This window comes from Strix uralensis, chromosome 10 (genome assembly GCF_047716275.1).
Source record: "Strix uralensis isolate ZFMK-TIS-50842 chromosome 10, bStrUra1, whole genome shotgun sequence".
In the NCBI taxonomy this organism is placed as follows: domain Eukaryota; kingdom Metazoa; phylum Chordata; class Aves; order Strigiformes; family Strigidae; genus Strix; species Strix uralensis.
The window spans coordinates 23,268,618-23,291,278 of record NC_133981.1 but is presented as its reverse complement, the minus strand read 5'-3'; the positions used below and the strand labels follow the sequence as shown (position 1 = coordinate 23,291,278).

General features: G+C 38.7%; 1 protein-coding gene across 14 annotated transcripts in view; it reads left to right on the top strand.

The window, feature by feature from the left end:
• Positions 1-22,661, top strand: part of IQSEC1 (IQ motif and Sec7 domain ArfGEF 1) — a 356,789-nt gene that overhangs the window by 144,129 nt on the left and 189,999 nt on the right. For 6 of the 14 annotated variants that reach the window (XM_074879790.1, XM_074879771.1, XM_074879776.1 and 3 more), the window contains exon 3: positions 17,651-17,740. The exons of the other annotated variants lie outside the window; for them this stretch is intronic. In XM_074879790.1, the coding sequence (XP_074735891.1) occupies positions 17,651-17,740 (90 nt within the window). The remainder of the gene's footprint in view (positions 1-17,650; positions 17,741-22,661) is intronic. 14 annotated transcript variants of the gene reach the window in all.

Genomic DNA, 22,661 nt, shown 5'->3' with positions numbered 1-22,661 from the left:
TAATCTGCTTAGTAAAGTTCCCTCCATAATTTTTATTAATAGGCCTTCAGTGATCCCACTCCTATAAGGAAGTAAAAAGTTGAGCCTGCCATGAAAAACAATTTTTTTTCTTTTTTTTGTGAGAAGGGCAACTGTATGGAGCAAGACAGCTGCTCTTGTTATTTGCTGAAATTTTTCTTCATTTTTTACAAAAAAGCAATCTTGATCTGTAGATGTTGTACTGCAGTGGAGTGGTAAAAGAGAAGGAGAAAGGAGTCAGAAATGATCCAAGGAATAGCTTCTGTACAAAGAATGATTAACTACCCTGCCCTTTGGCCTGCAGAGGGGCAACTGGTGGGATGGGAGAAAGGAACACAAAAAGTCAATAGGATTGAGAGTTTTATAGAGAGTGAGTAAGAGGAATCATTAAACCTCCCCAGTAATCATAGCTACTGAGCAGAAAATGAAGGCTGATTAAGAAAATAGAAGTATTTTTTTTTCCTGTAAAGCATAAAAAAACTTTGCAATGCTCTGGCACAGAACATAGTTGATACTGAGTTCATACAGATTCACAAGACATAGTCATGGAAGAAAAATTTACCCGGGCTTGTTAGCCTCTAAGACGCTCCTGTGGTTAGGGAGTCACTGAACTGTAGGTTCTTGGAAACTGGGGTAGTATCAGAATATGATTGAATCACAGAATTATTTAAGTGACCTTGGGAGGTCATCTGCTCCAACCTCCTGCTCAAAGCAGGATCAACACTGAAATCAGACCGGTTTGCTCAGGGTTTCTCCAGTCAGATTTTGAAAACCTCCAAAGCTGAAGATTTCCTAACTGCTCTGGTGCTCTGTTTGAGTGCTTGGTTATCCTCACAGGGGAAAAAAATTTGCCTTGTTTAGTCAGGACCTGCCCTGTTTCTGTTTGACAGCTGTCTTGTTCCCCAGCTACGCACCTCAGTGAACAGCTTGGCTCCCTCATCCTCAGTAACCTCCTCCCAGGTACTAGAAGGCTGGTGTTAGCTGCCCCAGGTGCTCTTGCCTCCAGGCTCAACAAACCCAATTTCCTGTAATTTTGTACCCTTCTCTATGCATGGTCTGTGATAGGAATGGCTACTGGACAAGAGAGGCCTTGCCAAACATGGTGGTGGTAAAGCACACTTGGGAGTTCCTCAAAAAAATCACTACTTTGTCAAGACTTTTATTCTTAGAGACCATGTCAGAAACAAAGGTCAGGAATGTATTTTAATTACTCTTTTTTTTCATTTTTGAAGTGTGGTTTTTTTTTTAAAAAAAGAGACAACATTAGATGGTAAAGTTAAACGCTGTTATGATATTTTGTGCTTGGATTTTCAAAATATCAAACTCAAACGTATCTCAGTGGTGTGGTTACTGTTAAGGGTGGTTACTAGCAATCCACAATGGTTGCATGAATATACAACAAATTTATTTCATAATGTGCTGTTCTATTTTCAGACATTTGCATGGGAAAGAGACTAATTGTTTTAGACAAACTTATGTTCAAGAGGCTTACGATTAGAATTCATTATAATATTTCTGTGGTTTACACTTCCATAGAATTGCATATAATATATAAAAAATTGATTTGAAAGTGTGCTTATTTTGAATTTTAGGAAGAACTGAATGAACATCTTCATAGTAATATATTCTAATTCTCTTATTAATCATGCCCTAAAAACTGTGAAAAAACTTAAGGAAAATATACAGTTATGGTGTGTATACTAAAAATATGGTAAGTACTTTATATTTCTTTTCAGAAATCAGTTGATGTAGCATCAATAAAGAAAATCTTAAAATTGCTTTTATTTTCTTGTGGGATGAATAGATTGCATGTCTCTGGCTGTACTTCTGGTTCAGTGCCTAGCTCTGTGAAAACATTGGCACAAACTTAGGCTTCTTATAAACTGATAGAGTTCAGCTGGTATGTCTGTATGGTAGGGCTGATTTTGGCTGAAGCGTAAAAGGCAGGTACTGCTTCAGAGTATTAAAGTCTCATTCTTTTTTACTTCAAAGAACATTCCATCTGTAAACATGTGTAGTCATAGTTCCCAGTATCTTTACAAACTGAAGACAAGTTGGGGTGGGTGGTTGTTGGGTTTTGGTTTGGTTTTTTTATTCTTACTGTAATGAATACAGTTAGCATTAAAGATAAACCTATTCTCTGGTTATGCTATATTTGTGTCCATGCCAAGAGACCTATGTCACAGTGATGCTTCCCTCCCTATCAGACTGCTTTGTGAACTACATTTAAGTGTAAATTCATCTAGTCAGGGAGCGTACCTTAATACCCAGGCTAAAATATCAGCATAAACACTTTCAGTTAACATGTCTGCCAGAGCTGACAAAGTCCTCAATAAATGAAACTCACTGTAGGGAGTCACAGAATAGTTTGTGTTGGAAGGGACCTTAAAGCTCATCTAGTCCCACCCCCCTGCCATGGGCAGGGACACCTTCCACCAGCCCAGGTTGCCCAAAGCCCCGTCCAACCCGGCCTTGAACCCTTCCAGGGAGGGGGCAGCCACAGCTGCTCTGGGCAACCTGTGCCAGTGTCTCACCACCCTCACAGGGAGGAATTTCTTCCTTACATCTAATCTAAATCTACCCTCTCAGTTTAAAGCCATTACCCCTCATCCTATCCCTACACCCCCTGATCAAGAGTCCCTCCCCACCTTTCCTGTAGCCCCTTTAAGTACTGGGAGGCTGCTCTAAGGTCTCCCCGGAGCCTTCTCTTCTCCAGCTGAACCCCCCCCAACTCTCTCAGCCTGTCCTCACAGGGGAGGTGCTCCAGCCCCCTGAGCATCTTTGTGGCCTCCTCTGGACCCGCTCAAGCATGTCAATGTCCTTCTGATGATGGTGCCCCCAGAGCTGGACACAGCACTGCAGGGGGGTCTCACAAGATCAGAGTAGATGGGCAGAATCCCCTCCCTGACCTGCTGGCCACACTGCTCTTGATGCAGCCCAGGATATGGTTGGCTTTCTGGGCTGAAAACAAACATTGTCAGGTCATGTTGAGCTTCTTGTCAACCAACACCCCCAAATCCTTCTCCACAGGGCAGCTCTCAATCCACTCCTCGCCCAGCCTGTATTTGTGCTTGGGATTGCCCTGACCCATGTGCAGGACTTTGCATTTGGCCTTGTTGAACTCCATGAGGTTCACACGGTCCCACCTCTCCAGCCTGTCCAGGTCCCTGTGGATGGCACATCCCTCCAGCGTGTCGACCGCACCACACAGCTCAGTGTTGTCAGTGAACTCGCTGAGGGTGCACTCAACCCCACTGTCCATGTCACCAACAAAGATGTTAAACAGCGCTGGTCCCAACACCAACCCCTGAGGAACACCACTGCTTTCCACTTAGACATCGAGCCTCTTTGGAGTGCGACCATCCAGCCAATTCCTTATCCACCGAGTGGTCTATCTGTCAAATCCATGTGTCTCCAATTTAGAGACACAAGGATGTCATATGGGACAGTGTCAGATGCTTTGCACAAGTCCAGAATGCCATCACATCATCTATCCTATCTAGAGTCTAACTAAAACTTCACTTTTGAAATCTTAACCTATTCCTATAAAGACAGCTGTTTTGAAATATACTGAAATACAGAGGGGAAAATACAGCTTCATTGGTGTAACTTAGTGTGACTAATGTTTTTCCTATAATGAAAAAGAAAATAAAAATGGGGAGAAAAAATTAATCCTTTGAATGTTTTCTGTTTGGTCTAGCTAATTAGTAACTACAAGGAGTGCAGCATCTCATTCCTTGTAATATTGCTTGTACTAATCAAAACAAGTTGGTAGCTGCTATATGTGGAGGAGAATTGAAATGGGATAAACGTACAGGATTTCTTCCTGTATTAATCATTCTGAATCGTAGTATCAAGATTTCTGAGGTTGTTTCAAACCATTTCTGCATATAAAATGATAACAAAATGTTCCATAACTCGACCCTGTTCCTTCAAGCTTTCAGAGATATTGCCCTAGGTTGAACTGCTCAATATATCAAATTTCAACTTGAAATGCAAAAGTCTGCTGAATCTGTCCTGTGAAAATGACCCATTTCTGTGGATTTAACAACTGACGCTTGCCAGGAGCTGTCTTGTTTGTGTTGGTCTGAAAGGTCATTTAAATTGCTTAAATATCTGCTTTTAATATTTATAACAGAAGAGAGCTACACAAATGGAAGTGTGGATGAAAAAGAGATGCAGTAGATTATGTCTTTAAAAAAAAATGTGCGGAGGTTGTTAGGATTCTTCTAGCGGAGCTCAACTTCAATGACATATATTCCCAAGGTCATTAGTATCCAGTGTAGGTGCTCTCAACCAGGCGCGATTAGATGGTGGCTGGCGTCCAGAAGCCTCTCAGAGGAGAGGCTGGCCAGCAAGTCCTGCTCCGGCTGCCTGCGAGAGCAGCTGCTTCGCCAGCCTGATGCCTCTGCTGCATTGAGGAGTGCTCGCCAAGTCCATGGTGTCTCCTGCCAGAAAAAAGAACTGGCAAATGGTACTCAAGGGGGACTTTTTGTGTCTACAAGTATGTATTCTGTAGTCCTTTTGAGCAAATGAATTTTCTGTGTGCAAACTTGAATACAGTTGTCTTTCATGGTCTGAACTCCACGTGTACAAGTATTTTAGTTGTTAAGGCTTTTGCAGAAGGACTGTGAGAGCACGAATACTTGATTTTTCACTTACTCTTAATTCACCAAAGAAAGTACTGTATCTAATCTCTGCCTGTAGACACATTAGAAGAACCAAAGAACCAGCATGCACATCTGCATGCTCTTTTTACAGCTAAGCTGATTATAAACTGAAGAGTTGTGGTGAGAAAATAAATCATGTTTCAAGGTAGTGCTGGGAGTTCTGGTTTACCCAGTTGCTTTGTCCAAATCATAATTTGTATTATAAAAATGAACAAAAGTTGGGGAAGACTGAGATGAATAGCAAAAGGAATCCTATACCAGGGCATTGCAGTGATGAAAAAACAGAATATTGAACTGCCCACAGTTCTGTATGATATGACCTGATTTGCAGTCAAAAAGATATTAGTAAATTAGGGAGAAAAAAAAAAAAAAAAGGTATATTAGTGTGTACTAGTGAAATGCTTGTGGAAAGAAACTTTTGAGACCTGATGGCCTTTTGTTTTGAGCTCCTGTATTAAGTATTAGCTGTAGTTGTATCTCCACTCCTTTTAGAAGTACTAAATTAGTTCTCTGCTGTGCAAAGATTAGGCATATGTTAAACAGAAAAACAAATGCTGAGTGGGGAGGAAAAGGAGGAAGCATTGCTTGTTGGATATTGCTGGGATGTGGGATTGCCTCTTGGGTGAAAGGTGTTTTGATTGAGTACTGTGGATTTATTATTCAAGCCTCTGCACCAAACATACTGTGAAGCATGTTATTTGGATTCTTGTGTTAATTCTGATTTATCTCAAATCATCTAGGCTTCAGGAGCATGTAAGGAATAATAGCATACTTTGAATATTGGTGCTTTTGAATATTTAGGGTAATACATGTGGATTTTTTTAAACTTCTGTTGTGTTAAAATTGTCATAAAGTTCCTATCCTAAATTTGCTGTAATTCTGCAGATGTAAATATGAAGCTGTACACATCTGAAATATCTGACCCTCTTGCTTTTTCTGCTGATAACAGATGAGGAGAACATTATGGATGCTTTTTCATATGCAGTTGCTCTAGAAGTTTATTGCTTGTTGTATTGGTTCTATAGACATGCTGTACGTTGATTGACAGGGCTTTTTCTCCCAAGAAATCCCCTTTGGAGAATGCATTGCTCTTCCTCCTATAAATTATAATTTCAGGTGTAGGCTTGCTATGAACTGTTCTCCTCTTCCACATCTTCAGCATCGATCACGTCACAGAAACATTCTTATTTGAAATTGAGTTGATGGACTCTTTATCACCAAATGGCATCAAACTGGTGTTCACTTTCACATTCTCAAAACTACTGAATGTCTTAAAAAAATCACTTTGTTGGCCTTCCTCTAAATTGGAAATACATTTTAAAAACTAATAAATACAAAGCATGACTTAAATGTCAGGGATAATGTGTCACTTCTGGCATAGGAACCCAGGTATCAGAGTGTGACACAGACTGGTTTATAGCATCAAAAGACTGATGTTTGCCCTTGACCCCACGCCAGGGCAGGGCTCCTTTGCAGTTCCCATGGGCTGTTATCTCCTCGTGCAGTCCATCAGGAGTGATGCCCCAAGCTGCTGCAGCCCACTGACATGTAAATGCAGGCAGTCAGCAGGTAGGTTGGCAATCTTTCTTGCCCCTGAATAGGCCACCATGGTTTGTGACTGGTGGATATACAGGAAGTTCAGTACAGCCAACTCACCCTCTTCTTGACGCTGTGGGTGTTCCGTACAGCCTTGTCCTGCTTGGTCACATTGTGGAGATCTGTGTAGCAGTAGTATAGTAGTAATAAAGTTGATTAAAAAGGGGAGGGTAAAAAAAATTAACAAAACAAACCTTATGGTACAGCTCTGTACAGCTTCTTGTTTTGCAAATTCCACCATTCTCATTTCCCAAATGCAGCTAGATTGCAATAGTTTTGCAGCCAGGTGCTCCCTAGCATTGCCAGGGAGTGGGATTACAGTGGCCATAAACACCCATGACTCAGGAACTCAGCTGTGATTTTGTTACTACCTCCTCAGGTTCTCCTATAAGCTTGTAGTGAACATAAATGATACGCTTGCTGTTGTAACTGTGATAACTTACTACTTCAGTCAGCAATGCATCCATGAAATACCCAGCTAGATTTTTGTTTATATTTGCGCTGGGGAGAGAGGCGGCATTGGTGTCTTTATTAACATATTGACATATTTATTGACATCAGTTGTCATCAGTCTTGTCTGTTTAATTAATATAATTGATTCACTGAACATCTAGCTAATAATTCTGGGGCAAATATTCTAACTAGTCTTGTTACTAAAATTGAGTGTCAGCCCCTTGTTGTGATATCTGCCATGGGTCTAGTTGCTAAAATAATTAAATGACAATTAATTTGCAATTTTCCCCCCATCTAAATTACTTAAGCTGGATTTTTATTAAAACAATTAAGGACAAAATATTTAAAATGCCTTCACAGTAAATGAAGGCTAAGAAATAATAATGAAATGCCAGATTATTTTTATGTAAAAGAGATGAGATAAAACAAATAATGGTAATGTCAGTGTGTTATATAAGATCCATTGAATAGCAGCTGCAGTCAACAGAGTTTAAAGCTAGGAATAAAATGCATAATTAATATGAACAAAGGATGTAGGAAATACTTCTGAACTTTTAAAATTTATTTGTAGCCCAATTGAATGCTTTTCTGAGAAGATGCCCTGGATTAGTTAATTATTGAGTAAATTACTTCATAATTCTGGGTTAGGTCAGAAATATGTATAAAGAATAAAAACATCTGCAGTATCTAGTGAATCGTGATATCCTGAGCTATAGACAGTCAATTCTTTCTTTTATCTCTTCTCAAATGATGTATTACATTGTCCATTAGTTTGCTAATGTTTGTAAAACATCTTATGGTTACAGATATGGCTTTACTTACAGACCAGAAGATGTGCAGGCATTAATTACATTCTGCTCGTTAGTATTCATTCTTCTGCTGACACTTATTTGCTACTGTGTATGTATCACCTCACGTACTAAAAGGTATTCCTGGCTTTTGCATCTTCAACTCCATTGTCCAAAGGACGAAGGAATGAATCTGAACAAATATTTTGTGCTTATGTAATTAATAAGGGAGGAAATATATGTCAAATTACAACTAGCAATTAAAACCTTATCCCAGTCTTGAAGAAACATAATTGCTTTCCAAAAACCTATTATAGTGTGATTCATTAACAGTGTATTATTTTATTAAAGAGGACAGCAGCTGTGACCTGGTACCAGGAAGCCTGGAGGAGTGACTCAGGCCAAAATACTGTACTTAGTCTGTGTCCACAACTGTTTCTAGGCTGTGTTCCAGGTATTCCTGCTGCTGCTTAGATTTTGTACGTCTGAAATAGTTCAATCTTGGATTTTTCTTATGTATTTTGATCTGTTGTTCAGTCATGCTCAAGCCTGTAACTTTATAGACTTTCTTCTATATTTCTTATCCACTCACGGCATATTTGAGGTCTTTACATTTAGGACAGTTAGGGTATTTATTGTCCAGTGAAGTGTCTGGGGTGAATATTTCCAGTTACAGAGGACTATTGCAAGCATTTTGCAGGCTCTGAAGTTTTCTTCTTAATAATGAAGAGAGGAAATAAAATCAGAAATTTAATCTCAAGTAAAATCTTGAAGTTTGCAATCCCACAAAAATTGCTTGAGAATGCTTTGTTTCATTTTTAAAGCAAAAATTTTAGCTGGGATGCACAGCTGTGAAAAGAGTGGGAATGTCTATTATGTCCTTAAGTTGCTTCTTGTCCTGAGAATTCTCACTTGGGGTAATAATTCTAATTATGGGCAATCAAGTAGAGTTTAAGTGTGATATTTGAACAAGAATCTGTTCTTGCTGAAAAATCAGACAAGCCCTCAGTTGATGTAGTACTTATTGCCATGTGTTTCAAGTATATATATATCATAAAAAGATGGATGGGGGAAGCAGAAGAGAACTAGTGACATGTGGCTGAAGTTATGGGATTATATGATCAGGTTTTGAAAAAATTTCACCAAGCCATTTTAATTCTTCACAGTCCAAAATGTATTTTCAGCACTGAAAATAATAGCCATCTATTACATTATCTAAATTCTCTTCTGGTCATGTGGTCCAAAGGCTGTGGACCTTTGTTTCAAGCTGTTCAAATAATTTTGCATATAAAATTGAGTAAACCTAACATTAATCTCACATTCTGTGTTCTGGGAGCAATCAAGTCTGTAGGATGGTACAAAGTGCTGCTTAATGGAATTTTAGTTGTTTAATTTTGAAGAATAATTTTTCTTTCCTAATTTGTCCCATAAGTATTTACTATGTAGTCTTTAGCTCTTAAAAATTATTAGTCTGAAGTTTTCACTTTTCTGCCAGAGACCATGGAGTTTCTGATAATTAAATGTCTAATGATGTTAAAAGATACATTAAACTTAAGATACCAAAACCAAGCAAACAATAAAACCACACGACAAAACCAGCCGTGCTACTTAGTGGCTTAAATGTGTATCACTTAGAGGGCTGTGCTGAAATGATAAGTACTGGTTGTGAATTTGTATTTCGTTGTACATGTGGATATTTGAAGACAGTTCTCTTCAGCTCTTAGAAGAGGATAACTGATGATTATTTGAAATAGTAATGTTACCAGACTAAGCTGACTTCAGGATATCTCATATGAAGACTGAGGAAACTTGTGTTCGGAGTATCTTGTGTTCAGAGTACATACATCTCTTATTTGTATATGAAACCGATAGCTGATAACAGATTTGAGCACAGTATATCTATATATGAGTTTCTTCATCACAAATTTTTGCCAATGTAGTTGGTTTATATGAAAACTTGGAAGCCAATTTTCAAATTTATTGGATCTGGTGTCAACAGCACCATAGTAACATTTCTATAGATTTCACTTCTAAAATGAGATGTTCTAATGGCAAATATGTAGACAAAGAGTTATTTTAGTGAGGCAGATAGTCACTGAGGTTTTTTAAGTTTTTGGTTTTAATATCTCTTGCTTTGTAGTTCAAGCATCATTGGGTTTGTTACAAGTGGATAGAAGCAGCACAGATGCTGCTAAGTGCAGGTTTTCTGAAATATTTCTGACTAGTTAGTATTTTGCAGATCCTATGACTCCTCTTGCTCTTTAGCAGATATCATTCTATGGCACAAACAACCTTGAGCTGGAAATACATGTACTGTGTTCAGTTTTGGGCCCCTCACTACAAAAATTGAATTACTCGAGCGTGTCCAGAAAAGGACAACGAAGCTGGTGAAGGGTCTGGAGCACATGTCATATGAGGAGCGGCTGAGGGAACTGGGGGGGTTTAGTCTGGAGAAGAGGAGGCTCAGGGAAGACCTCATCACCCTCTACAGCTGTCTGAAAGGAGGGTGCAGAGAGCTGGGGATGAGCCTCTTTAACCAAGTAACAAGCGATAGGACAAGAGGGAATGGCCTCAAGTTGCGCCAGGGAAGGTTTAGACTAGATGTCAGGAAGCATTTCTTTACAGAATGGGTTGCTGGCGTTGGAATGGATTGCCCAGGGAGGTGGTGGAGTCCCCATCCCTGGAGGTGTTTAAGAGTAGGGTTGACATAGCGCTGAGAGATATGGTGTAGATGGGAACTGGCAGTGTTAGGTTAATGGTTGGACTAGATGATCTTCAAGGTCCTTTCCAACCTAGTTGATTCTGTGATTCTGTAGCTTATGGAGTGAATAAAGTCAAGAATGTTCTTACCAGGTTAAGGATTGTGCCTTGCCCTAGACCTTTCAGGGAGAATAGTTACTGTAACAGGCCATACACACATCCTGACTGATACAGGAACTCTACCCATAGGGTCTGCTGAGCCTATTGTAAAGTGCGTGCTTTAAGTGGAGACGTAATCAGACACAAGCGTGTTGTCCGCTCTGCTGGCTAGTGTGCGCTAGCTGGTGTGCCCTGGTGACAAAGCAGGCTGATCCTGCGATCTGCTTGGGGGCACGTACCCTCTCAACCTGGGAACTGTGTGGCTGTCAAACTTTAGCTGATCTCCTTGGCACGGTCAAGTGTCGAGAAAAAAAAACACGTAACAGTTCTGCTGTGTTTTGGGAAAAGAGAAGTTCTACTCTGTCAACGTTGTGTCTGAGGGGAGGATGTTACTGATTCGCCTGACTCTCCACTGTACGCTAGTTCTCTCACGCTTAATTGTGTGTGTTACAGTGAAAGAAATGGAATCATATAATTGAAATGAAAATGCACCAAATGTATATATGTGCACCGGAAAAATCAGGTATTGAGCATATTTACATACCTTTGTTTTTCTTTACAAATAAACAAGCAAAATCCTTGGAAAGGTAAGCAGGAAAAAAAAAGTGCAGCAAATGACAGGTATAATATTTGTAATCCTTTGTGGGCATACTGAGTGCCTAGAGAACTTGATGTTTTAAGACTTAAAATATGACAGTTTGTTAACTGAGGGTTCAGGTTACTTTAAAAAGATGATGATCCTTTTTCCAGCATCATGTGCAGTGCAGGGGAGTTTGAATAGTTTGCCTATCAAGGAAGAGAGAAAAACTGGCACAAAACAGAGATTCCAAAAAGGGCCAGAGAATAAGGGTATTGAGAGCTACTTACATGTGTGTCTGTAGTCAAATAAGGCAGTCTTAATAAAGAGTTCTTTTAAGGTGATCAATTTAATGCAAAGCATTTTAAATGGAAGAATATGTTAGGACTGACTGAAGGCTTACAAAATTATTTTAATTTAGGTGGGATAGATTTATTTTTTTTTTGGTAGGCTTCCTTTTAAGAGAAGTTGTTTTGCATAGTGGGAGAAGGTATAAATAGTTATTTAGAGCCTTGTTTTAGCAGACTTTTTAAATGTAACTTAAAAGGAAGCAGTTTCTTGGTTTAGGGTTTAGGTTGCTTAGCAGAAAACAAGGGACACTTTTAATAGTATTATCAGTGTACAAATAGAAAATTTATTGTGATAATACACAGATTTTTCCACAACACTATTGTGCTGCCAGTAACGGTTAATACTTGCAGTTTTGTCATGATGAGAGCCAGTAAATTCATCAGCTGCTGAACTGATGTTTAGCTGAGGATTCATTTTGGTGAAGAGCAAGGACTTTGCAGAAAAGCCGATGACAGAAGAGAATCTACTGGCATTTAGTGCATGTTAATTTCTGAGACAGGGAGATAGGGTTTGGAGCAAAAGGGAGTAGTTTCAGTGAAATGGACAAGCTGGGAGAAATTAAGTAAACTGGTTATTCAAATGTACAATATGTCATGTGGAAGAGGCGCACTCTGGTGCAGTGGGGAAGAGGGAGCTTGGTTTTGCTCTTTATCATTTTGGCTGCTTGGCGTAGAGTACCTCTTACGTGCCTCTGAAGCAGAGTGACAAACATTAGCAGGGAAAAGTATTAGATTAAATAACTGCTTCTAACTATATTAAGGGTAAATGGATGTAAGTATATAAGAAAATAGATAAATGCATCAGCATCTGTGTATAGAGCTCAGAACATATAGGGATAAAATTAGTATTGTAAAGGAAATTCATTACAAGCAAAGGTATATCAACCAAGCTGAAAATTAGGAGCAGCTTCCTACGAAAGCTTTGGGGCATCTTACTAAAATAGTAGGAAAAAGAATTCAGAGGGTTCAGAAGAGAGCTACATACATTCATGAAAAATATTTCAAAGTGTGATTGAAAATTAAAATACTGTACTCTGACCTGAGAAATTTTTGGCAGTCTGTTTACAAATGTTTATTTTTGCTTTGAGCTTGCGTGTTTTATTACTGCAATAAGAGTCAGCTAATGTTTCGCTTCATGCTTTTTAAATTCGTAGTAACAAACTTCAATAAAGTATGTGGCACATGTGAGAACCAGGTGGGGTAAAGTTTCACTTCAATAGGAATGAAGCAGGAGTAGGACAGGAAGAGATGAGGGGTTCACATCTCGCAGACGGTGATCAGCAGGTCCGTAATGCTGTTCATCATCCCCCGTGCATAGTGGACTGTAACACTCCGCCCGGTAGTTAGCCCTGTGCAAGTGGCCAGTTACGTACCAGTGCTGCCACTTGGTGCATCCTACAGAGCGGAGCAATGTGGCACGCAGAGAAACGGTGACGGCTGAGCCTTCCTGCTGCTGGGCAATGCCCCCGCAGCCCCCGTGTCAGCATTTCCAAGGGTGTTGATGCTGTCGCAGAATATGGGCATGAACTTCGTCCAGATCAGACTGTATAGTCTCCAAGTATTATTTTGAGGCTGTGGAAATATTTCTTGACAGAGGTGATTAGAGAATGTCCTGGATGTCCAAATTACTCATTAGTCTTAAAATGATAAACTCACTTTTTGGGCAGTGATAATGAGGCAAGTAGAAAAATGTCTCAAACTGTTTAATCCATTGAGAGAAAATGTATGGAAAAAAATTGAGTGGTCTTTGAAACAAAGAGTCAGAGTCTGATATTAAATACCATTGTAAAGCAAACAAGGCCAATCATAATAGCATGCAACACAGCTGCTCCTATACACGCTAGTGATATCAGAATGAGGTTTTAAAGGCTTTATTCTGATAGTTATTCTTTTCATATTTGGAGTGTACTTGTTTGGTTATGTATTTGAGTAGATAGGTTGAGACCTCAGGGGAGCAGGGTGAAGGATGTGTGCTTTATCCAGTGTGACTTCACTTGTAACTTCAACCTCAAGCCTGGTTTGCTCTGGTTTTCCAGAATGAATAAATAGCTAAGCATCTTAATCATGCAGACACCAACACGTTAATGATAAACATGAGAATGCAATAAATGCTAACAAAAGGCTTTGTCTAGTAGTATGCCCCAAAACATTCAAGATAAATTCAGGCCTTCATTTAAAACAAACAAGCCAGCAAGCAGTGGAGAGTGATTTTGGTTTGTAAATGTCACCTGGTGTATGAATCGCAACATAGGTGGTATGAAAACTGCGGAGATCCTGCAGCAGCTATCTTCTATGACGTTGTTTGATATTGCTCAGGTGATCTGTTTATTCCTTGTGGTAATGGAAGGAACTGAAATCTCAGCAGAGAAAAATGGGGTTTGGAAACAGTTCGCTGGCTGTGCAGGTTATTGATGTTGGCAGGTTATTAATGTTGGTAGGACTGCGTAGAGCTGAAAGCTTGTTGTGACAAGCTTCCCCTGCTGATGCCCATGGGAGCTCTTCCTAGTCATTTCAGTGGGATCAGAGTCTTCATATTTAATACTTTTAGATTGCAAATTCATTAGGATAATGATTTGGGCATCTTATGTCTAGGTCTTTTCACACAGTGACGTTGAGTAACATACTGTACAAGTCTCTTGCTGAGTAGACTTTGTAATGCTAGGGAAAACTGCAATCCTGGTGTTCCCAGTTCTGTCCTACTTACTATATTTTTCTTATAAAGGAAAGCCTTTCTTCCAAGTTAAAAGCTAAGGCTAAATAGCCTGCGCAGTTACTAACTTTTCACTTTGTAGTATTCAGTCAATTGTAAAACATTTTAATTCATTCTGCTAAGATACAAATGTGGGCAGGCTTTATCCTGTGCTTACTCATCGGGGCCGCTTCATATTGTTCTAGGGGAGAACTGAGGAAGACAGTGAACTAAAGATCTGTTGACTCAAACAGCAGCTTGAGCACATGCTTAACATAAACTAGGCAAGTTAGTCTGTTAGCTTGAATAAAACAGTAAGAGCTCAGATGAGTTTAGAGCCAGATAGTGGTTTTTTCAGTTGTTATATCTGGACACATCAAAACAGAGCCTAGAACCAAACTGAATACTTGTAGCAAACACACACTAAAATGCTGTGCACAGTAAAAGCGTCATGACTATTATCCTGTCTAAAATGAAGGTTTCAATGGCATTCATTACAGAATAGGGAGGAATAGCTTTTAAATTACTTTACTACTTTTGGATATGCTTGATACTGGAACTCTTGTAAGAACCCTGAGTGAAGGAGCAGTGGCCATCAGCTCTGACCCTGTGTGGTTACAGAAGTCAACATGCGTGCAGCAGCTGAGAGCCTTCCTGTAGCATTAGCGCTGCTGGAATCCCGATAATGCATCTTTCCTGTGCGGTTTGCTTTTGCTTATTGATTTGACTTTGCAGTCTTTTTTTCATATCCCTCAAACCTGGACTTTTGTAAAAATAGCTTAAATGATTAACTGTTTCACAGGACTAGTAGATTCGGTTACCCGACCAAAGTGTTTCCTGCTCGATCTGGATTGATTATCATCCAGAGAGCACCTTTCTGAATACTTGTATAACTTATTCTTCACTTTTAATTCAACCTGTGTGCTGCACTGCCACACATCTGCAGAAACAGGATTTAAAAACAGAATAATTGGACTGAGCTGACAAGACTATATATTCTCTTCCTCATACACCAGTGGCAATTGAGCTGCTTGACTTTACAGTAGGTTGGAAGCTGTTTTATGGGACTCTTTATGGAATGGTTTTATTTTTTTAGCAGGCTTTTATCCATGTGATACATTGATGGCTATTAAGAGGGTTTTGGCTGTGATGTGCAGTTTCACAATAAGCAAGCACCTTTTAAAACTGCACTATTTCTGCAATGCTCTGTATTTGGTATCTGCTAAAAATGAGGTAGTATTTGAATCATTATAAAGCTTCTCTGAAGCGGGGGAAGGTATCTTTAGGTCTTCAGTGCAAGAGAAAAACCACTTGTCTTAAATCTGTATTTCTCTGAATTATCTTAATTTGTAGAAAAGATACTTAACTGCCAAAGTTAGCAGACACCAAGTAATCATGTTAATGTCTCGCAGTGTTGCATATGTGTGTTTCAAGGTATGCATGCTTCAAATCAGGCCTTCATTGTGGAATGTGGATGTTTTGCGAAGGTGCCTGATCCATGCCATGAGCCCATGTGAGTTGGAGTTACAGGATCAAGCTAACAGTGAAGGTTTTGTGAAGTGTATAAACAAAGTTATCTAGGAATTGCCACATGAGGCCAGATTCTGTGTAGTTCACCGGTGTTCTGCTGCGCGGGGCAGCACCACATCAAGTGTGTGTTTAGACAGATGTAGCTTTCTTAAAATGAATACTGGTTAAGTACCTGTTGATGCAGTATCCAAGCATTACAGGCCTATTATGGGGGCCATGGAGAATTCGGGGGTATTTTGTCTCCCCATTAGTTACGGTTTCCTATTGCACTGCTATAGCACTAACACATGGTGATGTGACTCCAGGGCCATTGGCTACCCTGACAATTCTAATAGTTATCATCAATTTTACTTTTGTTGGGATGGAAAGTTAAGCTCAGTAGGTAAACCTAACTGCATGTCTGCTATAAATAAAGTTCTTACATGATTTCTAGAGTGGAAGAAATTTGTGTGGCAGGTAAATGGGGGTGAATGGGAGGTTGTAAAGTTAACTGTTTGGCTTTAGTCAAATGACTGACCAAAAGAGAACACCTTAGGGTATTTTGACATGAAATACATTAGTTTGAAAATCAGTTTGGACCAAAGATCATCAGAATAACTCTTGCCTTACGTTGGTGGGTTTTTTGTTTTGCAAAGTTACATTATTTAGCAGCATCTTTGACAGTTCATGCTTCTCTCTAGCCTGGGGAACCTCATAGGTAATACTGTGATTAGTAGCATTTGGCTGACCACCTGCTCTCTCTTATTCTGGAAAGATTACAACTGGCCATGGAGCAGCTATGAACTGATCACTTGACCATGGCAAATGAGCTGCCCTCATCAATGTGTTCTGGTATATATTTAACTTAATAATGTGAGCAGATGGTCATTATATTGATTCATGAAGCAGGAGAGGAAGCTTGGCTGTCTTGATAGCATAAGGCCTGAGTGCTGAGCATTGGAATGGGGCAAGAAGCAGGGAAGGGGAGGAAAAAAGGACATTTTGGTGCTGTGGGTTGTTTGGGGTTTTTTTGTTTGTTTGTTTGCTTTTGTGTTTTACAGAGGACTGCTGTGGACAGGAGTAAAATAAAAGCAAGTGTAGGTGACTCATCAAGCCTGTACATATGGCCATTTCCCTGGAGATAGAGACTGGTAGTGCACAAGCGTGATGCTGCTGAAATATTTGGACCACTGATGGTGCTAAGAGGGGGAGAGGGGAGAGATGGGAGGGCAGTAGTTTGTAGAGCTGTGAAACTTGTCACTCTGCTGTTGCTGTTAATGATGGCAAGTCTTTTAAAGGGAAAAAATCTTTAAGTAATAGTTCTTCAGTAGTTCTTTTGCAAAGAACAACTTTGTCTCCCCATTCAAAAGCCTATAACTGGAGATTTAAATAAGAAGCTAATTCTGTAAAATATTCAGCAACTATCCTTGCTGGCTAAGCTGGAAAGTTCACAAATTCCCAACCTGGATCAGCTCAAAGGAACAGCTTGATTGGTTATTCATTTTCTATTTTTCACATGAGAAATACTATTTCTCTTGAGTAAGAACATTCTCTTGAGTAAGAGTTTAATCTCATACTTTGGTTCCTGTTTCTCCTAGCTACTGATTAGCTTTGCTGTCTTATCAGTTTATGTCATAGTATGTAACTATAAATTGTCTTTGCAGTGAAGAGGGAATACAGTTCGTCTTCACAGATGCTGCTGTTACCATGGAGATAAAAGGACCAATGGCCTTTTCTTGGTTTGGACTGTACTACAGTGTTCCTACAGAGATGGTGCATTCGAAAATGCAACATTTGGTGCTTTTATATTTCAGTCTAAATATCAAATGAGAAAGCATATTGTTTTTTCTTGGTGATGAAGTTTAATAATAAATACAGATTTGGGACTTATTCTGGAAGCGGAAAGCAAGCCCACCAGGAATGTGAAAACAGCGTGGCTGGTTTATGCTTGCTAAACCTCCTCTCTGGGAAAAACCTTTTGGCTTTGCAAAATATAACCCTGTAGAGCCTTTGGGTTTATCTGATGCAGTGTTTGATGCTGGTTACATCACCAGTTTACTTATCTGTGATGTTCCACCGTGGCTGATCTTGAATGAGCATGCAAAAGCTGTGAATGTGATTTTTTTTTTTTTTTCCTTAAGAGCGAGCTTTTCTACCTCAGATTGCGTGAAAGAAAATATAAATACCAAATCCACAACACATTCAAGGATGGCTTGCAGAAGGTGTTATTTGTGAGTACCTTTTCCTTCTTCATCTGTCATCACGTCTCTGATATCTGTGTTGAGGATTCCAGAAGTGGGAGTAGTGATCAGTTTATTGTTTGGTAGGTTTCTTTCCACGAACCATTTTTAGGGTGTTACCTTTTTGACAGATGAATGATCTGTATATTAAAAATACATAGATGATGATTGTGTTTATGCATATGGGTATTTAAAAATCGAACCTAATAAAGTGAGTAAGTCTATGTTTAGCAGTGAAAAAAATAACAACACCCCCCCCCCCCCCCCCCCCACTTTGCATACAAGAAGCAATGCAGGATGCTAGGAATTCTGTCTATGATGAATCAAGAATCCCTCTTCCATTTTGTTTGAATGCTTTGTCATGTTAAAGTGTAATCTGTCTTTTAAATACAGAAATACTAATACAAGGGTATGGAATGCAGTCTTGAGCAATATAATATCAGTAAGGCAAAATATCGCTTTGTTTTTGTTGTTCTTGTATATATGCTTGATCGAAACCTAAAGACATTAATTGCTTATTATTTACTTGAACAGTTTCTCAGACATTATAGTCAGCACAGCAGGAGTTTAATATTTCATTCATTTAATGCAGTGCAGCAGCTCTTCGCATGAGTTGTCACGTTTGGCAGAAGAGCTAAGTGCTCATCCACTTGTAGCCAGAGGAAGGACAATGCTAAAGTTTGCATAGTGTTTGTGGTGTCAGCAGCAGGGTATGTACAGAAACCACACGGCGTGGTTTTATTCAGCTGAATTCTAGTGGTTCCACATGACCCTTACTGTGAGCTTTCTCTTAAACCATACTGCAGTGTTGTTCCACTTCAGGGAAGAATTAGAACAAAACAGGCACGAGTGTGCAGTTAAGTTGTCCTCTGCCCCCCACCCTCACTGCCATCAGTGGTTCCCTTCTAATCCAGTGTTTTGAAATGGCTGTACGTGCTATTTGCATTTCTGAACTTTGCTTAAAGATCCTCTCTCTTTAGGGTTAAATTTAGGTTGGCCAGTGGATCATACATACATCTTAATGCAGTTGTCGTCTGTAGCCTTTTTCAGTTATTTTAATAGTGCCTACGAGGGTCCTAATTTGAGTAAATCTGCATCATGTTCAGTAGCGCTGTCCACACGCAGGCATAGTGAGTTCAAGCATTCAAGAATAAACTACTCAAAATGAATATTGAGAGGGTATTGAAATCTGTTCTTAAGTTTTCTTTAGCCTTTTGTTTTATGGTGATTGTATGAATGGTTAAGTTGAAATGTTTTAAAATCAAAATAAACTTGGGACTGTACATAGGAAGTTGAAATAAGAAAAGTGAACTCGGAAAACAGGTTGTAGCCTTCCAGGTATACGTGGATCAGCTTTAAATATAATGCTGCATGTTTATACAAGGGAGTAGTAGTAATGTTTGTGTTAGACTCCATTTTCATTTGAGTTCTGGGATTTGGGGATTTTGTAACTCTCGGCAGGGGACAAAATTTCTTACCGTGCTTATCGTGTGGTGTTAAAGAATATTTAATCTCTGTAGGTTACTTTCTTTAACAGTGATGTTGCAGTCTTATCAAACCATCTTGTACAGTGTTTTCCCTCTTACTGCTTACATGTTTGGTATCTTTTACCTACCTCAGCACACTGCTGTAGAAAACAAGATAGGAACTAGGACTTCTCCTGTAATTCTGTATTTCAACTCCTCAAAATCTTCATGTTCTTTAAAACTGGTCTGTTCTGAATCCTGACACTGTATGTTAAACAGTTAAATACACCAGCTCTTTAACACGTGAGTAAGTTTTGAGATGAAAACTTGAATACTATAAATCTCTCAATGTTCTACTAATATATATGCTAAGGACTTTTGCCTTTTAAAAAATAAAATAGATTTTTTTTTTTTTGCATTTTAAAATGTAAAAAGCTAGATTGTTGCTGTTCTAAAAAAAGCTAAACAACAATGTCCAACGACTAAGATTAGCAAAAGCCTTTTTTCAGATGCACTGAATAGAACGTGTCATTGTGCTATTGTTTTAATAGGATTTGCCTTGCTATAAATCTCTTACGCTATATCTGTGTAATTTCATTCTTCATACATTACTGTTTTTTCTCTTTCATGAGCTTCAAATCCAATATGTATAGATGTCGCTCTTTAGATTTGGTTTTATTATGATTATGGCTTTGAAATTACAAATGTGGCTGTATTTTGTAATGGGAGTTGTAGTTTCTTGAGAAATTCTGGGACCTAATTCAATGATGTGGGAGATATAGAAAAGATGCAGTGAATCTATCAATTTTCTGATTTAATCTAAAAGATTTTTTTTTCCTTCTATCATATGCAGCTTCATGTCTCTTTGCTCTTCTTTATTTCTGGTTTTGAGCTGTGTGGGGGTTTTTTTACAGATTTTTGCAAGTGACTAGTAAGCACCAATGACACAAGTGCGTTTTATGTGTACTGTAAATTACTGTACATCACCCTTCAGAATAAATGATTTTGGAGTAAGACTTAATCAAAAGGGAAATAAATGTTCCTAATTATAAGCGTCTACATATTAACAATCTTAATTAAATTCACCCTAGTTACAGCTAACCCAGTATTGGAGGCTGCCTACAAACTGTGCATTGGCTAGGATGCAAAAGGATTACCTCTTGCCTGTTTATGTAGGCTAGTATTTCATTTTCATAAAACCAAAAAAGTTTACAATAATTATTTTTAAAATAATTATCTGTAATGTTAATAAGCATTGCGTTCTAGGATGGGACAAAAATAACTGATGTTTCTTGTTTAGTATGGTGTGACGGTACTGGTTTTACTCTCCCAGGAGATGGTAATTATTTTAAGGCCCTTTTGATGGAGGAGAGGTCAGTGAAAGCATACCTAATCGTTCTTTTGAAAAATCCAGCTGTGGACACTTGAGTTGGAAATATAGAAAGGGTAGTATTATTCAAAACAAGAACCTGTCCATTTGCATTTATACTGCAACATGTCCAAATGCTGATATTTAATCATTTTGATGAGAACTAAATTTTATGTATTCTTGAGCAACATTCAGTGGTCTGTACTCTAGCCTGTGTGTGCCGATCTCTTCAAACTGCAGATTTTAGTGAGCATCTTTGATATGTAGTGAAACTATCTCTAATTTCTGTTAAGAAAAAAATCCTATTCTATAATGCTTTTAACTAGGTTATAGGACCTACTGCATGGGAGAGGGGACAGAGATGGAAGGAGGGAGATGCCAACATAGCAGGTCTAGAACATATGGTTGTGCTCCTTTATGATACCAGGGCGGTTTTCTTGACTCTCAGACTGCAGTGCAAGGTAATTATATTGATGTTTACTTGCCTTGAGTTGTCTTGTTACCTTCCTGTGATTTGGTTTCCAAGAAGCTGTGTACAGAAAGCCATCTTGTGGAAAGGAAACGATAGGAATAAAGGTATTGGTTGTAGTCTTCTATAGTGTCTGATGATCTCTGCCAAGTACATGTGAACTGTAAGGTTTTTACATATGCAACCATAAAAGCAATAACAGCATTTAATTTTGTAGAGTTGGCCTTCAGAAAAGTGTGTAGGGAAAACACTGTGGAAAAAACCATAGGATTTGCTATATGGCACAACAGAGTCTCCTTGACATACTTGGCTACGGACTGCTGGATATAAAGTTAGATGAATTGAATTAAAAAGTTTCTTCAGTGCTACTTCAAAAGCCAACTTCATACAGTCCTGTGTATTTTGGGTGAAGATCTGAGTAGTGCAAGGAATATCTTTGATGTCAGAACAGTAGGAATTTGTCCCTGCAATAGTGAATGGATCATCTGCTAAATCACCTCTTAGCGGACGTGTCCGGACAACTACAATCAAACTTGGAGTGTGAGGAGATTATATGAGTTGCCATATAAAGCTATCTGCTGTTTTCCCTGCTGGGGTGAGTTTCCAAAAAGCAAGTTGTCTTGTGGGTTCAGTCAGTGTGTTGATTCTGAAAGCCCTTCTAGCATGATAATGAATATGTTAATAAAGCAAACTTTGAGCTGGAGGCCATGTGAGTCTGTATTATTATGACTTTTTATTGTTCGTCACCTATTTGGTGATCAGTTTGTTTATATTTCAAATTTTGTTTCTTATTAAAGAAATGATTAGATTTATTAAATGAGAATAGGACAGACTTTACTAGTTTTTAACTACAGTATTTTCTAATCTCAGCTGTACCCATAACTCTGGATTGATGTGAGAAAGAAAATTTTCAACTTGTAAAATAATGTTATTCTTCATCAGGATAAAATACTGAGAAATGGAAGTAATCCTTTTATTAGCTTGTAGACATGAATCCAATCCAACAAATCATTCTTAGCTAGCTCAGATGACATTGCAGTAAACGGGCTTATATAGGGATTGAGCTTGTCTACCACTTCAGCTATTTACAAGCTAATTTTAAAAAGACTATGTGTTAACTAGTGCCAGGTATACAGACGGCTGTGGTGGTATAAATTTTCCCTAGTGCTTGCACATATTCATTGGAACACAGCACCTCATGGAAAAATGTACCAGAAGAAAAGGAAGAATACTGACAGATGGAGGTGAACAGATTGTTATTTCTTACAAAGAAGAGGAATAGTGTATGAAGTAATATGGCTGTAGGAAAATGTAGCAGTTAAGATGAACAAATGTACCTAGTAGATTCCTGTCATCAGCCACATCATTAACTTTATAAAAAGACAGTATTTGTCCCAGCAGTGGTCCTGTACCAATACACTTTTACTAAGTATCTGAGATAACTGTCTCTCAGTCTCTTCTGTTTGAAAGCTGATAATCTTGTAAGAAGTTCTAAGACAGTGATAGCTTATTAATGCTGTCAACCTACTCACAGGTTTACACATGGTTAAAATTAAACAGTAGCAAAATAAAAAAGGGTTGGATATCATATCCTGTACTAAATACCGT